Source organism: Pinus tabuliformis, chromosome 8, assembly GCF_031772625.1.
Source record: "Pinus tabuliformis cultivar Carrire ecotype Pingquan chromosome 8, CPIR1, whole genome shotgun sequence".
Lineage (NCBI taxonomy): Eukaryota > Viridiplantae > Streptophyta > Pinopsida > Pinales > Pinaceae > Pinus > Pinus tabuliformis.
Window position 1 is genome coordinate 1855303462 of NC_142294.1, and position 17359 is coordinate 1855320820.

At 37.9% G+C, this 17359-nt stretch overlaps 1 protein-coding gene across 1 annotated transcript in view; it reads left to right on the forward strand.

Moving 5' to 3' along the window:
• Positions 1-15345, forward strand: part of LOC149243680 (uncharacterized) — a 47820-nt gene extending 32475 nt beyond the window's left edge. Inside the window, exons 3-4 of the mRNA XM_089367846.1 lie at positions 14578-14711; positions 14919-15345. Of these exons, the coding sequence (XP_089223972.1) occupies positions 14578-14711; positions 14919-15131 (347 nt within the window). The 3' untranslated portion in view covers positions 15132-15345. The remainder of the gene's footprint in view (positions 1-14577; positions 14712-14918) is intronic.
• The last annotated feature ends 2014 nt before the right edge of the window (positions 15346-17359 follow it).

A 17359-nucleotide genomic window follows, 5' to 3' on the forward strand; every position in this document is an offset into this window, starting at 1 on the left:
TTGTGAGTGTACCCTAAAGATCTGTGAAGATTCAACTCTCATCTTTCTGCCTTTCTTCTTTTCTAAAATTCTCATGAATCTAATTTATGTTATTTTTCTATCAAGCTTGGGGTTTAATCCTCGATCCTGTTGTTGTACACTTGGGCTATTGTTATCTGGCATCTCTTTGTCATGATCTTCTTTCTTTGCACTTGAGTGAAGAGGATAGTTTTGACATGATAATGGTGGTTCTTGGTCTGAAGGGTCAGGATTTTACTTTAGGTTTTATTTAGTTGTAAAATAATTTCCTTAATGAGCTTTGGATCTTGCCCCCTTTTAAAATTCATGTCAAGGAAGTCACCAATTGAGTAGGATTTTTGGAAACTTGTTGAGCCCTCAACATCCCCCAAAGTTTTGGGCAGAACTTGGGGATTTTTCCTTTTCCTTTATAATTTGAAAATGCTTTCTTTTGGACTTATATTTTCCTTGGTTTCTCATTGCTTTGCATCGTAATCATCCGTTTAGATGGTTAAGTCATATGATCCCCCATGTTCTACTTGATTTTTACTTCTTTGCTTCCTTGAAATTTATTCCTCGACTGAGGTTTGGTTTCCTCCCTTTGAACTAAGTTTCTTTTGTTTGAATCTTTTATATTGAGTTTTCCTTTCTTTTGTTTTATATCTCCTTCCTCGATCTCCTCATCGGGCAAGTTGGGCCTGTTACCCACCAAAAGTGGGTGACCCCTAGGAGAAACTTTTCTACTATTCATCTCTTTCAGCTGGTAACCAATAGCCTCTGAGAGCCACTTTGTAGCCAATGTGATGTGCCATTTCATCACTCATGTGTCTCCTCGCCCATTTGTCAAGAACACGTGTTGAAAGGTGGGCTTCTAATCAAAAGGTACTTTATTCATTCTACAATCGGGTGCTTATTCTTTTTTGTATTTGGGTATTTTTACATGGATTATGGGGTAACTTGGAAGAAAGTGTTAGAAAACCAGAAAGGCAGAAAGTTTTTCTTTATGTTGATAATGACTTGTGATATTCTTATGTTCTTATTAACTTTCTTATGTTCTTATTTTATCTTTAGTTCATCAAGTAATTACCAAAACAATAGCACAAAGATCATAGACACCAGATGTAGGCGGACAGCCAAGGCAAAACCCCTATCTAGGGGAAAACCCAGTCAACAACTCTTCCTTAATAGTTTCACGAGATAATCCAAGACTCTTGCCCTAGACACAGACTTCCTCCACACCAAGCCATCCCTTTCTTCTTTCTGTAGATGATAACTCTTTCATAAATAACTTCGACCTAGTAGCAACAAAACTTTGATCAACAGAACTTCGATTCAATAGTAGCCCAACAACAATTTCGACCCAACATTTAGCCCAACAACAACTTCGATCCAGGAGTTAGCCCAACAACAACTTTGACCCAACAGTATCTTCGTCCTTCCAGCAAAGTAACCCAGTAAATCCACATGAGTGAGAGAGAGACAAACTCAAAAACTTCGATCTTCCTTCTTCAAGCAACTCTTCTTCTTCTTCTACAACTTCACACTTTTTAGCTACCTCTTCTTGTAAATCGAACTTATGTGAGATGCGTCTCCAAATGAATTTGAACTGCTCCAATATATATTCTTCTGGTGAGGTCGAATTACCTAGTTTGAGGCCAACTTGATCTCCTTGAGGCCAACTTGGTGTGGAGGTGACAAATAGCTTATTTGATTCAATAATAAATCTTTTTACATGATTCAAAAGCCCAAGAAGGGTCTCTTTAAATGGACAATGACTCTAATGACTCAGTATAAATCATAGAAGTCCTCAATGGGGATTTTGACCTAAAACAGGATGACCCAAGCATGAAACCCATGATTTAATAAGTCACATTAATAATAATAAAAAAGTCTTTTTCTTTTTTTTTGATAAATACATTTCATTATGACTCAAATACAATTGTGAAGACCGAGCCTATTTACAGTCTTCAACACTCCCTCTTAACTAGGGAGGTATTCATACTTACATATACAAGTACATGCAAGATCTCAAAACTCATGAAGATTTTAGGCACTTACAATGCCACAGACTAGATTCCTGACTAGGGCAATTTATCCGGGTGGGACTAAGATGGACTAAAGCTTTCAGCCTCTCTAGGTACCATTAGGCTTACTTACTAACCATCAACTTAGGGATCTAGGTGTGTAATGAAAGGTCAGAGCTCTATGACCAACACCACCCTCCCTACTACTTTGGGAACTAGACATCAACACATATGCTGGCTAGATGTCCCCCCAGGCATCTTACACACAATGCCTCAATACATCAAATCTCCCTAACCTCAAGCATGCTTTTCAAAAACTTCGAGAGATTTACTGTAACAGTCACAACCCCAATTAGTAACAACCTTTTCAGATACTCATGAGTAAACAAACCTCTGGGGTCTTCAGACATCTTGATGTTGCCTCACAATTCATCACAGTAGGACTTCGTGGCTTCCCAAACAAATCTTTTACAAAGCATTCAACTTCCTTTCCTACTTCACATGTTGTAATCAAATCTTGCTTTCCTTCTTTCAACAGCACCTCAATATGCATTCTCCAATTTCTTCTTTAAGGTATCCATCATGACTATAATATGCCCTCCCTCTCAACTTGGGAGATATACTCTTTTTTTTATCTAGGCTCCCTCTTAACTTAGGGAGATCAACTTCTTTTCTATCATCGAAAAACCTTTCGTGGCTTCCATCCTTCTAGATCATCATCATTCATATAACTTCCTTCATCATGCTTATCAAATCAACTTTACTTACAAACATCTTCATCATCTTGAAGATTATGTATGTGCACAACTTAGACAACAAGTACAACCAAATACATACATATAGAAGCATGAAATTAACTATATCAGAATCATACAATAATGGAAGCATTAGACTTTAGACATCAAACACCTAAACTTAGTTAGGTTCACAAATAACAAGAGACACATACTTTTATACTTCAACTTCTTGCTAGGGTTTTGTCATAGACCCTAGACTTCATCATTAAAACTTCGACCAACTCAATTATGATAACAATCTTTATTATATCTAGGGTTTCAATATTTCTTCCAAAGATATGACATACTCTACTAGAATATATTGCAAACCCTAGAAGCAATTCAAACAAGTACACTTACAATGCATCTAACAACTTTAGAATTCATATGTTAGACTTCTACTAGGATTTAATGCAAACCCTATATTCCGTACATGAGACGCTAAGATTTAGATGTCAACAAATAAAATCAAGCACAACACAATTTAAGGTTTCAATGATATGACCAACTTCTACTAGGGTTTGTAGTAAACCCTAGATTTTATCATCATAATGGAAACACTATCACCATATCATAGAATATCAAACTTTGACTAAGGCTTAGTTGCAAACCCTAGAGTTCACACACTATCAACAATTTGGTTAGCACATATACATATCTAGGATTTCATAATCATGTATAAGCATATCAATATCCATTAGGTAAGCCCAAGGCACAAATATCAATACATTTCAAGTTAGACATATAACGGGCTAGGAATTTGAGTAGACGGATGTTTTATTCCTAGGACATTGTCTTAGCTAAAATAAGGGTCTTGCTTATAAACCCTACCAAACCCTATATATCTAGGGTTTCAATACATAACACAACAAACCCTAATTTTCCAAAAACTCTAAAGGTCTAGGATTTCAACATATAGACATTATCATCCAACCCTAAAGGACTAGGGTTTCCATAGCAATACTAAAACTCCAAACATGACATCACCATCAAAACCCCAAACATCAAAAGAATACTATTTTCTAGATTTCATCAGTAACCCTAAGAAGACTAGGGATTCATCAACAATATCGACACACCCTCAGGTTAGGGTTTTACAGAGAACCTTTTAGGGTTCCACAAACATGATGTTTTTAATGAGGGTAGATTCAATCTAATGATTAATCACCCAAACAAGAATCTCTATGATTCAAAGGTCCTAGACATAACACTTGTTAGTAATGTAAAGTAGATTTATTAAAATGAATATACCTTTATCATGAAGAGAACAAAGCTTATGGTCTAAGACATATCTTTGAGTTGTCTTCTAGACAAACCTTATAAGACATACCTTTGAGTTGTCTTTTAGACAAACCTTATAAGACATCGATTCAATAGAACTTCTATCATGCTTCAAGCTTGTCCTTTGAGGTCTCCTTCATAATCCCTGAGTATATCAACAAGCTTTCCTAAGCAAGGAAAAATTATTAGCGTCTAACACAAACACATCTAGATAAGAGACAGAAACCAAATATAAAAAGGATAATGCAAGGAGTAAGATGCTTATCTTTGGTAAAATGGCGAGGAGTCCCTCTTAATCCAATCTTGAGGGATACCTACAACAACTCAAAAATGTTCTTTCAAAGCATGTTAGACCTACAAGTACTATAAATCAAAACATAAAGGAAAACAATTCAAAACTTAGAGTAGAGGGATATGTAAGGGATAGAGTCCCTAGCAAATAGGTCTTTGACTTTGGGTCCTTCCATCTTGTTCTTCTTTGGTGATCCTTTGTTGGTAATGTACCATTCAATCTTGGATAGGTCTATCTTGGCCCTTTGGACTTCTTGAAGGTTCCTTTATTCTTGTGATGAGCGGAATAGGAATTCGAGATTTTCTCTTCTTCACTATCCTTGTTTCTTACTAAAGATATTCTGACTTCTTCTTGACTGCATTCATTTCATAATTGCTCGAATGTATAAGTATCCTTCCAAATCTCTGGATGAGTTTATCCTTTATTCCATCCACTATTGGGCTTATGGCAAATATTTCGGTTTCTTTAAACTTTGCTTTCTTTGCTTCACTTGATTCATTTGAAGACTTCTTTACTTTTCCTTTGACTAGATCCACGACTTTATTCTTCTCGAGGATGAGATCTATCCTCTTTTTCCATGCCCTGTAATTGGATGCTCCTTCTAATTTGTTTTCTCCCTTTATTGAGTTAGACATTTTTCTTGAAGATAGTAGGCTTGACTTCTTATATGATTCCTTTCCTTGATGACCCTTATTCAATTTCTTAAGACTCCTTATTCTCCTTTCAATAGATCTTCAGGTTGCCTTTTTCCTTCTTCGCCTTAGCTATGATACCATGTTAGAAAACCAGAAAGGCAAAAAGTTTTTCTTTATGTTGATAATTACTTGTGATATTCTTATGTTCTTCTTTTATCTTTAGTTCATCAAGCAATTACCAAAACAATAGCACAAAGATCACAGACACCAGATGTAGGCAAACAGCTAGGGAAAAAACCCTATCTAGGGGAGAACCCAGTCAACAACTCTTCCTTAATAGTTAATCCAAGACTCTTGCCCTAGACACAAACTTCCTTGACACCAAGCCATCCCTTTCTTCCTTCTGTAGATGATAACTCTTTCAGCAATAACTTCGACCTAGTAGCAACAACCTCTGAGAGGGAGGAGGGACTTTACATAATTCAAAAGCCCAAAAAGGGTCTCTTTTAATGGACAATGGCTCTAATGACTTAGTATAAATCCTAGAAGTCCTCAATGGGGACTTTGACCTAAAACATGATGACCCAAGCCTGAAATCCATGCTTTAATAAGCCATAATAATAATAATAATAAATATCTTTTTCTTTCTTTTGATAAATACATTTTATTATGACTCAAATATAATTTATGAAGACCGAACCTAGTTACATTCTTCAACAACCTCCTCCATCAATCCGAAGACACTTTATCTTCTGTTTGCATTGAGCTTTAGCGAGACTTGCATTCTTGAAATATGCCAAACTATTGATCCTTGGATTTAATGGTGTAGATTGAGAGGAACCAAGATTAGTCATCAATACAAGTGAGCAAATACTTAGCCCCCCAAGAGAAATGGTGGTCATGGGGCCACAAATGTCACCATGAGTCATTTCAAGGGGCTTGGAAGCACTCCTTGATTTGTCCTTTGTAAAGGGCTCTTTATGATGTTTAGCCATCACACGACCCTCAAAAGCACAATTAGGAGGTTTGATTTGTGGAAGACCTTCAACGAAGCAACTAATTCATATGTCCTACGAAAGGTTGCTTGGAAGCGGGAGTAGGGAGCAACAATTTTCAAAAGCTTCCAAGTTGGGAGCGATTTTTATATATTTTGATGCATATATGTCAACAAAAGCATATAGAATGATGAATTAGTTATAAAAAGCATAAAAACAATATTACACCATATATCATCAACCATATTGTAGTTATAATCTTCATCAACCACAGGTACACAAGTTACAAAATCTCAATTCCCATCATGTTGGCTGTGGAGCTTGATTATATTTATGATTTAGAGGTCTTGTTTTAGTTGTTGGCATTGTTGTCATTGATGGCAAAGGAACAACAGGGCAAGGTATGCTTGAAATGCTTGACAACAATAAGAGAAACAAGGTATGCTTGGTATGCTTGATGATAGCAGGAGCAACAAGGGATGAAGGTGATGGCAAATGAACAACAAAGTAGCAGCAACAAGAGAACAAAGATATGGCATTGGAGAGTGAATGTTTTGCTTTCATATGTGATATTGATGCTTGCATATGTGTTGTAAGGTTGATTGTACATTGTAGGTGTTGTTAGTGAAGGAGTTGAGTTTGTGTTGAACCTATTATGCTTGTGATGCTTGACAAAAGTGTGAGGAAGTATGATCAACAAGATAGAATAGAGGTATCCAGTGGTATGGCCTAGTTGAATGAGGATGTTGTTATATTTAGGTATATTTGTGTTGATGGCTTTGATATGCCATGTTGTGTTGATGCAATGAAAGGCAAAGGCATGAAGGAGTTGTGGTACATATGTTGAAATGCTTGCATAATGTTGCAAAGATTGCTATGTTGAAGAAATTGTTGTGATGCAAGGCAAAGGAAAAGGTATAAAGCAAAGGAAAAGGCAATGAAATGTTATGTTGCACATGTGAAGGTTGATTTGTACACTATGTAAAGGCTTATAGTAATGCATATTATTTGAGTATTTTGAAATTTATTTTATTTTAATATTCAAAATCTCAAAAGGTGTGAAACGAATGAGTGGAATGCAAAAGGACAAGTCTTTTCACTTCATATTCATGTTTGGAATACCAAGAGCCATCAAAGTTTGTTTTTAAAAATGTGTGAGGTTGGAACGCTGTATGGTTAGAGAGTTAGAGAAAGTGAGAGCAAATTGAGTTATTGTTCGTGAGCTACCTGACACATATGAAGCTGATGTGAAGCAAATTTAAAGAGGAGAAGAGGCAGAGATAGAGATAGAGCTATGTAGAATTGAAGACCAAGAACTTGTATGTATCAAGGGATTGTAGTCTCCTTTCAATTTGCAGCTTGATAAAGAATAGGTTGCAGCCTATTGAGATAGGAGCCTCCTGTGCGTTGTAGCATGCAAAAAACTTGTGGGAGTTGGAGTTTCCTTGCATATTGTAGCTTGTAGAAAAAATTGAGGTAGCAACCTCCCATAGTTTGGAGCTTATAGAAAATAAGATGTAATAAGGGAGTAGAGCTTGCTTTTGCATCACAACGATAACAAAGTTGTGATTTTCTTCATTTATGGGTTTCCACTTATACTTGGTGTCCATATGTTCGTTGTTATGTGCTGGTGTGATGTTTTGGTTTACATATTACTTGTTGTTCACTTATTAAATTTGTTGTTCATAATATGTTAAGATGCTCATTTTAATAGTTCAGTTAATCATTGAAAAGAAAAGGAATTTATCTCCATGAATGTACTAAATTGATTGACCCCCCCCCCCCCCCAGTTTAGTCAAGTTTCCATCATCGGTCACGTTTGGATCCTAGTCCTTAACGGGGGTGGTGTGGGGGGGCTTGCCCCCCACACTATTGTTGCAAGGGGGTCGAGGGGGAGCGACAACAACCTTTCAGCCCCCCTGGCGGGGTTTGAGGGCAGCACCTCTGAAACGAATTTTTTGAGAAAATTGCCTTGTAAAATATTGTAATTTTGTTTTCAATTTGGACCGTTCATTAGGCAAAAGATCTAATGGTAGAAGTTATGTTAATTTAGGGTTTTTTTGCCCTAGAAAGCAACCCTCGGTTTGTATGAAGGAATTGTATTGTGGCTGGATATTATTTTGTATCTATTCCTATCTTTTCTAGCACTTGATCACAATTTTTGACTTATACAATCTTATTTTCATCACATGGCATAATCTTGTAGAGATGCTTTCTTACAAAAGTATATGAACTAGTGTAGGCTATTTTACAATGGGAGCATGTAAAATTTGTTGTTCCAACCCTTTTCCTTCTCACTAGCTTTGTCACATACAAGGGTGCTGAATAGTAGAGTGGAATTTTTTTTGTGAAGAAAAGAAAAAAAAAACTGCTTCCAATTCTTCTAAATGTAAGGCTCCATCCTCCAAATTATCCTCCTCCAGGTTGTTGTCCCAAGTGATATATGCTCTATCAAATTGAGCCTGCTAACAATAATGTGTTAACAACCTCAAGTTGTAGTGTACATAAAACAAGCTTTTTTCCCTGTTTTCATTGAGGTAGTTTCTTTTAACATTGTGGATGAAGCTATCGGTGCTCCAACACCTCTTTGTAGAAGAAGTATTAACCACTTGTGAAAACACTAGGGAGGGAGCGAGTTTTTTTTTGTAGGAGCATGCTCCCAAAAATCACTCCCAAATGGGAGCGCTTTGGGAGTGCACTCCTTGGGTCGCTCCCTAAGTGCTTCCATTTGGAGTGCACTTCGGGAGTGGGTGCAAGGGGGTGGGGTGAGCTCCCCCGCAGCGCTGGTCTTAAGTATCCATAATTTTTCTGATCTAGACGAAAATGCCATAGCTTACTATTGTCATCCTTATTGGCCATCATTGTAATGAACTTGTTGGAAGCTGGAGGTGAAAAATTAATCCGCAACTTGTATGTATGTTTAGACCCATCACAAGGTCAAAATGGAGAGATCTTTTATTAATTATATAAGGTACAAAAATAACCGAAAGAGTAAAAATTAATGGGTCAAAGGGTTAAATTAGTGACTTAAGAGTAAAAAAAAAAGATTCTTTTTTTATTGATATGTGATGTGGTAGATATGGAGTAAATTTGGTCCAACCCTAGGAATGAAGATCATCTTCATACATAGAATTGTCAATCAGAGATTCACAACAATGCCACAACTAGGAACTGGGAAGGATAAGTCATCACCAATAGTTATCTTTTCACCTTCCTGCTGATCACTATAGTTAGAGAAAGGGTGCTTCTGCATTGTCATATATCTGTAGCGCTAGAATCCACAATCCATTCATGTAAAGATGTTAAAGACCACAAAGATAAGTGTATAGCTAGATGTGCAGAGTTAGAAGAGCTAGCCTTGTTTTCGAGGAGGTCATTGTTGCTTATTGTTTGCCAAGATTTTTTTCAATCTTTTGAAGGTCGAGGAGACAACTATTGAAGGAATGCTCTTCTTTATGGCAATAAGAGGATGCTGTCCTCTTCTTCTTTGAGGATTTGGGAGTTTCCATGAGGACATAAAAGCCTTAGAATGGGCTTGATCTCTTAGGGGTAGTTCACCCAAATTCCTCAAGGTGACTTGATGTTGAATAAGGTTAGGAAACATATCCTTTAAGGTTGGCAAAACAAAGGACTTGAGAAAATGAGGAACACTGTAAAAGGTAATAGCAGAATATTTGAGTGCAGGAGAAAGCTTATTCAGAGTAATACTCACATATTTTGAATCTGAATCTTCATTGCCACCGGATGTAACAATGTTAGCTTCTAGGTTCTTGAACATTACAAGATACCCTGCAACTCTAGTGAAATCTGTCATATTGTGATTGGACAGCTCAGTTTCAAGTAAATTGACTTGAGTAGTGTTCACTGTGTGAAAAAAGTTGTGAAAAGTATCCCAAATCTGCTTTGAACTTTTGTTATTCTTGGTGTGATGAACAAGTTCCGGCTCCACATAGAGAGTGATCAATTGAAGGGCTTCATCCTTTTTCAAACAAACTAGATCATAGTTGTCATCATCAGGGGCAGGAAGGGGTTACTCCAAATACATCTAGGAACTCTTACTATGAAGAAGGGGTGCCATTTGATCAGCCCAAATATTGTAGTTGGCCTCTTTAAGACAGGAAAAAAACCATTTTCCATTCATAGATGCACAAGATGGCAACACAACCCTAAAATTCTGTAGTATTTTGGCTGAAAAGAGAGGAGAGGGTGTTGCCCTTGAAAATTGTATAGAACTGCAAAAAAAATCCCCTTAAATGAGCTGAAAAGACCAAAAAATTGCTGAAGAAGAAGGTTGCTAAAGAAAGGGTTAAAACTTTAGAAACCTGTTTGTTGTCTAATAAAAGAGTGCTGAAACAGTAGACCAAAAACAATGCTGGAAACCCTAGTTTAAGACCTGAAACAACCCTAAAACAATGTTGGATAGAGAAAGGAGAGTTCAAATTGGTTTCATACTATGTTGAGATCTTACGATAGTGGATTATGGTGAAATATCCAATAAGCTCTAATATACTTGTGATATTTGACCATAGACCACTTTTGTGAAATAAATCATTTTGTCCAAGTTCATGACTTATTCTTGTTTAGACAAATCAGTTGCATAAGATAATCATTTGCCAAGAAGCACATTTTGTTGTACAATTGCTAGACAACTGGATAGGTAATCTAAAGTAGAAAGAGTCAACTTGAATATGAGATTTAAGAGTTGAGAGGATTAGGCCTTTTGGCCAAATAATGTGAGAGGACCTTGTCATAAGTGAATTTGTTAAGGACTTCATCAATTATATCTGCATTTTGTTTCTGTGTCTCTTCTTGTGTAGGAAGGCTTCGATTGATGAATGAGAGCAACATGTGAACATAGTTGTTTGTGCTTTTGTTATCAGTGACAAGTTTCCTACTTAATTTAATGTGAGACTGATTCAGTATGCTTTGTAAATTGGTTGGGAATTAAATGCAAATGATGAAGCTTGATATTGAAATCATTGCTTTGCATTAGAAATACTTTGCCATGTGCAAACGTTAATATAATCTCTCTCTCTCTCTCTCTCTCTCTCTCTCTCTCTTCACAACATGGCATACTGAAAAAGGTACATCAAGGTCATGTTAGGTGCGTTACTGCTCAAACTAGTAGGGGTCCTAAAAGGGGATCCTTGATGGGCTATTACTAGGCTAAGGGCAAAAATGGAGTGATAGTCCACTGTCACCTCGGCTAAGGCTCCCTACTCTTTACAGACTTTCACCGATAGGAGGAGACCCGTTATGATAAGGATCACGAAATGGATGGACCAAGAGAGGCTCAAATATGTGGCTTGCTTGTCTTGGAAGACAAGATGGGAGGCTCTCAAGGAAGGGCTTGGGGAGAATTTCAAGGGTTAGGTTTTGAGTATGTGCCTTATAAAGGAGATCCCTAAGCCCTAGAATTCTTATGGAAACTTGGGTTCCAGGTGATCTTTGAATAATTAACTTTGATAGTGCATGGAACCACACGGGACCAAGTGGACCCGAGGTTAGGTCAAGGGGATAGGATTTAGCAACCGATGATATGCTTGACCTAATTAGGGAGGGGAAAGGAATTAAGGAATGAATTTTCAATAAAAGTAAATACAAGGATCCCAGTGAGGTTTCTAGCCTAAGGGAAACCAAGGGCAAGATTGGTCTTCAATCTAGGGCTTGCGATATCTCAAGATCCCACTGCTGGAATCTCACAAAAGTTGGTGGGCTTCTTGAGGACATACCAGTGCAGTGGTGGACCAAAAATCGAAGTATTTGGATGGCTAGATTGTGAGATAATTGATGCGCTAGGTGACCTAGACGACTAGAGCTAGAGAAAAGGAGAGGGGAGAAGGGAAATAGGTTTAAGGTGATCACCTTATGGTGGACCAATGCCTAATCCTTTGGGGAGATTTGGATTCAAGAGCAATTAGGACTATGTACATTGAATTTCTATGTCAAGGAAGCCTCAAAGACAACTTCACATAGCATTAGGGTAGCAACAAAAGCAACTTCAAATAATTTATTCTTCGTTTTCCAAGATTGATTGCTTATCAAGATGAATTTCAATGAAGAAGGATCCTTAGGAACATTTGTTCATAATACATGGCCCATACATGAAGCATCACTATCTAGAAACCGAATTTCCACAACTTCGCATAAATGGATGCAGTAAATTAGCCCTAGTATGGCGAAATTCCAACAACAATGTATGTGACAAGAATAGAAAAAAATAGCATTAAATTGTACTTACATGTATTAAGAGTATATCCAAGTCCAACCATCAAGAATTTGCCAATCAAGAAGCTCCAAGACAAGAGAAAATAATCCAAACATCAAAATTCATTCCATGCTCCAAAATTCGTCCTGCAAGGAGAATAGCGAAATTCTCAAGAGAGATACAAGTTCAATCCAAGTGATGATGCTAAAATGAATCCTCATCACTTCTATTTATACACTTCTAATGCATTCTATTTAGCTACTTGGGCCTACATTAGCCCCTAAAATAAAAGTAATGTGCAAAATAACTAACCTTTAGTGATAAGCCCACCAAACTAGCTCATAAACAAAAGAACAAGTCTCTCAAGAGGTCGAATGATCAACAATACATGTCATTGGGCCTTCTAAGAACCCTGATGAAGTCCATAAGTGCCACAATGATGAATAGAACTCCCAAAAGTAGTGGACAAGGGGTTGGCCCCTTGTTCTCCAAATAATAAACTTGTGGTGCTCCCAATGGGTGTGAGGGCACACAAGTAACCTCACGGGTATCCAAGTACGTTGAAGATGTCTGTAGACCATCTGTAAGGGCTTAGATGATGGTGTAAGTGATGCCACATCAGCATACAAATCCTGGGTCATCTGCCAAGTGCATGGTACAATTGTGGGGAGGACTAGGCATGGTGAACGAGGTGCATCTTCCTCGTCCAATAAGTGAATCTCGAGCAATCTCTGAACATCTCTAGGGATCCATGGAGCGCTGTCTACTGCCGTGGAGGCTCATGGCTCTCAACACACACCCTACATGTGGCAATGTAGCCCTCTGGAGGGTTAGGACCCCATATAGGGAGACCAAACCCAAAACGGAGATCATCTGCAATCCTACATAAGATTCAATGGATCCCCTAACCTTCCAGTACAACAAGTCATCAAAGGAAATCGAGTAAAAGAGCTTACAGACCATGGACAACAAGGGGGCACTTCATAATGGCATGCCCTTCCATAGTGGGCTTGGCATGTACTAATGTCTCTAATCTACACATGGGGTTAACCAAGTATCCTATTAGGTAGTTTCTACTTTTAAAGGGATAGTATGTCGAAGGTACATCCTTTAAAGGGTGGTGGAATGTGATAAAGAGATGAATAGAGTAGGGAGTCAAAGGGGAAGCCCTGGGCTACATGCTGGGGTACAAGGGTAGCTAGTAAAAGGGAAGTCCATACTTGGGTACATAATGTATAAGAGGGAGCAATCGTGGTACATGAGGTGCCCCAACCTTGATTTTTCCACCCCCTCTTTATATGCCTTTTGCCTTCTATGATTTTTATTTAATTAATTGTTCAGGGCTCAAGGGATAAAAGCATATGTGTAAGATATAGCAGTGGATACCCCCTTTAAGGTAGAAAAGTTCATTGCCTACCAAGGGCTGGGACAATAATGGGTTCTTGAATGATAAAGGAGGCTTATCTAGGGCCTATAGGAACCAGTGTGATGGCCATGATGATGGGATAGAGCTCACATATTGGCTTTTGCCCACGTGCTAAATGTGTTTGTCTCGACCATCTTTTGCATTTTTTGGTACATCTACCTGTTGAATGTGGCCAATTATGCTTTTACTTTTCTTTTCAGCTACATCAAACCTTCAGGGCATCATTCTAGGCTTGACCCAAGGTGTGGGCAAGGGGGGAGGGAGGCTAACCCTATGTGGACCCAATGGAGGAATGTGGACCTAGGTGGGAGAAATGACGAATGAGGTTATAATGAGTGGAAGGGGAGTGATATATGTGGATGAGGGAGCGGGACTTGCTAACCTTGCTTCATGAAGAATAGGGGATAACCTAATTCTCCTGCTTGGTGCCCAAACTCTGTGACTGCCTCTTAAACGTGTTTGTAATGAGGAAATAATCATTGCCTTGCTTGTTAGCAGAATGAAGTTAAAAATAGAAAATGACTGCAATATTCAAAAATCGTGAGCAGTTAATTTAATCGAATTGTGTTGCAGATGTGCTGAGATATTCACTTTAAAATAAACTATGCTTGAGAACTGTTAGCGTTTCATTCTTCCCATCTTCTCATCATACTGTAGAATATGCATCTCCTCATGTGAGAATTTTAAGCAGCATTAACATGGTCATTTTATCTTTTGATGATACCTTGGCTATAAACCTTTGATTCTTGAATTGTTTTATGTTGGGTTCTGAATTGTTAATGCTTGATATGATTGCAGTTTGGCAGATTAATGCCTTGGAGCTATGCATGTGTTGGTTTTAGGAGATCTATTTAGTTGATTTGCTACTATAAGTATTGTGTTCCCTTTGCAAACAAAATATTTATATACTGTTAATTGAATGCTATTTTGATTGTCTATGCAGATATTCCTGGCAGCAATGCTGGACCATTAACTCTAGTTTTCAGGAGGTGGGCTACGAAAAAGGCAGCAGGCTCTACTCAAAATGGTCGTGATTCTCATCCAAAGTTTCTTGGGGTTAAGAAATTTGGAGGAGAGGTTGAACTCTTATGGATTCTGAGGACTCTTTTTTATCCTCAAGCGTTATTATAGATGGCTATAATTTTCATGGTTGTGTGAGATTCATAGCAGAAAAAATCAGAACATAGAGATTACAATTCAATTAATGACTGTGTGTCTTTTCCTTTTAGCCTGTCATTGACGATTTTATGGAATTTGCAGCTAATGTCTTGTCTTTGGATGCAGAAAGTCATACCTGGTAACATCATTGTTCGTCAGCGAGGCACCAGGTTTCATCCTGGCAATTATGTGGGTATGGGGAAAGACCATACTCTTTATGCTCTTAAGGAAGGGCATGTAAAATTTGCTCGAAACAAAATGTCTGGGCGTAAATGGGTGCATGTTGAACCAATTGAAGGTCATGTCCTCCATGCAGTGTACCAGAAAACAAAACTCTAGAAGAAGCATAGCTAGGATGATAATAAATTTTTATTTGAAAAGCATAATGAAAATTACATTTAAACTGTGGAGGATTAATTTCAATGCCATGCCCTGAAAATGAAGCTTGGCAACAGTGAATGAATGGAATTCTTTTGGCATTTTAAAACACCGAGTTTGTAGCAGCTTTAAACGTGAACTCCATTCTGTGAAAAATGAGAATTCTTTTAGCTTCCTCCAACTTCCAAGTAACATAAAATCTCCATTATGAATTACTTGGTAATTGCGAGTCTCTGTTCAAAAATCTGCAGGAGGGTTGAGATCTTACTCTAGTGTATATTGTTAGATATTGCTTTTCTTTTAGAAATCTGTTTGGATGCACAATCACATATGTTAAATCTGTCTTCTTTAGGTAGTTTTTGTCTTGATATATCTTTTTGGACTTTTAGTTTGTTTTCTTCAACTCAAGTATAACGATAAACTAGTTATTTCACTTTGCCGAATAGCAAAGGCAATACATAAAAGGGTTTTATTAATTTCATATCCAGTCTCTGAATTATAAACAACACAGACATGGGAAACCTTTATTACAGTTATTTTATTGCACTGAATAGTAGAAGCAATACATGAAAAGTCTCTATTAATTTCGTGTACACTGTCTCTGGATAATTAACACAAAGGACACAGGGGAAACCTTTCAACAGATGATCGTTGTTTGGTACTCTCTATCCTTTTGAAAGAAATTTCCTGCCTTTAACTCTTAGCTTAAAAGCCATCTTTTCCCTGCTAGTTTGTGCATGCTACTCTTACATAAACACTATTTTAAGAGAACAGTATATATTGGATTCTGCATTTCTCAGCAGTAATGGCAAGTCATTACTTGAGAGCCCTATCACATGACATTGCCAAAAGTCTGAAGCTTCCAGCTTATGTATTGCAAATTCTCTCTTTTTTTTTGTAAATTCATCGTTAGATTTCTATTGACAGCAGAAAAGTTTACAACTGTTCCAAAATTTACAATTCTACAATAAGCATCATCCTGACTAAAACTTCAGTCATTAAAGGACTTGACTGTAAATATGGAAAGCAGGAGGATATAGCAATGAACAGCTGACTCTTGAAGACTAGTCAGTGAAGCCTACTATACCACTTATATACTTAGTCCATCATACTATCAAAAATTTTTGACCAGATGGATGCTACCCAAACAAAACAGAAACAGTGTGCTATTAGCCATTCCAAATATGTAATATAGGAGACAAAAGATGTCCAAAATTAAGAGAGACGTTTTCTGCCAAAAGGAGCCATCCTTTGTACTTCTGTTTGGACTTCCTAGTCCAAAATTATCACTAGAGAAGACGCTGTAGAGTTGGCTTGAGGAGAGGCTTGTGCTGGTGCATTGATGACCCCAAGTCCTTCCTGATGCTCGTTTAAATCAATGTCGGAATTTGTAACTATATAGCGTTCGAAGCTAGACAATCGAGCAACTATGTCATCCAAGTTGTACCTGATGTCCCTGAGGATGTGCTTGATGTCTTCTTGACCTGCAAAAAGTTTATAGTTGTCTACCCGCTTATCTCTTATGACCATGTTGAGCAAAGTTTCCATTTGACGGTGGTGAGTAATGGAATGTAGGAAATGGATCCTTTGTCTACGAAACTTCACCAGATCTGGGATCCATTTGAGGCTGCTACCTCCAATGTCTGTATCTGAAAAGTAGGCTCGATCACCAAATTCCTTGGCCTCTAACTGAAGAATTTCTTTGCATACTTCCAAAGGCACTGCATCAAAAAAGTTGGCAATAGATTCCCAACCAAATAACCTTTTGTGACGCGAGGAAGAGGACCCCAAGGTGCCTCCCCTGCGACTTGAGGCACGTAACCTTGACGCCATTAAATAAAAATTCCGCAGAACACGACCCTACTACCTGTGGCTAGACGACCCTACAGAAGCTACGGGTGAGACAATAAGACAAGAAACAACGGTGACATGTAGGACGTGAATATTGTAGAATAACTGTAGGCTGTGATGTTATGCAACTATGGATTACCCTTTTAAGACCATATGGAGGAGGTACCTGAGTACCAAACTCCACAAACCAAGACTGGACAAGGAAAGAGATCCCTATTGGGTCCAAATTCTCAGGAATCGCCGAAGGGAGAACTCCAACAAGTTCGAAGGAAGGACCGGACTCCGAGTTGTGGAGAAAGAGTACAAAAAACATTGACCTAGCATAGGATTAACAACCA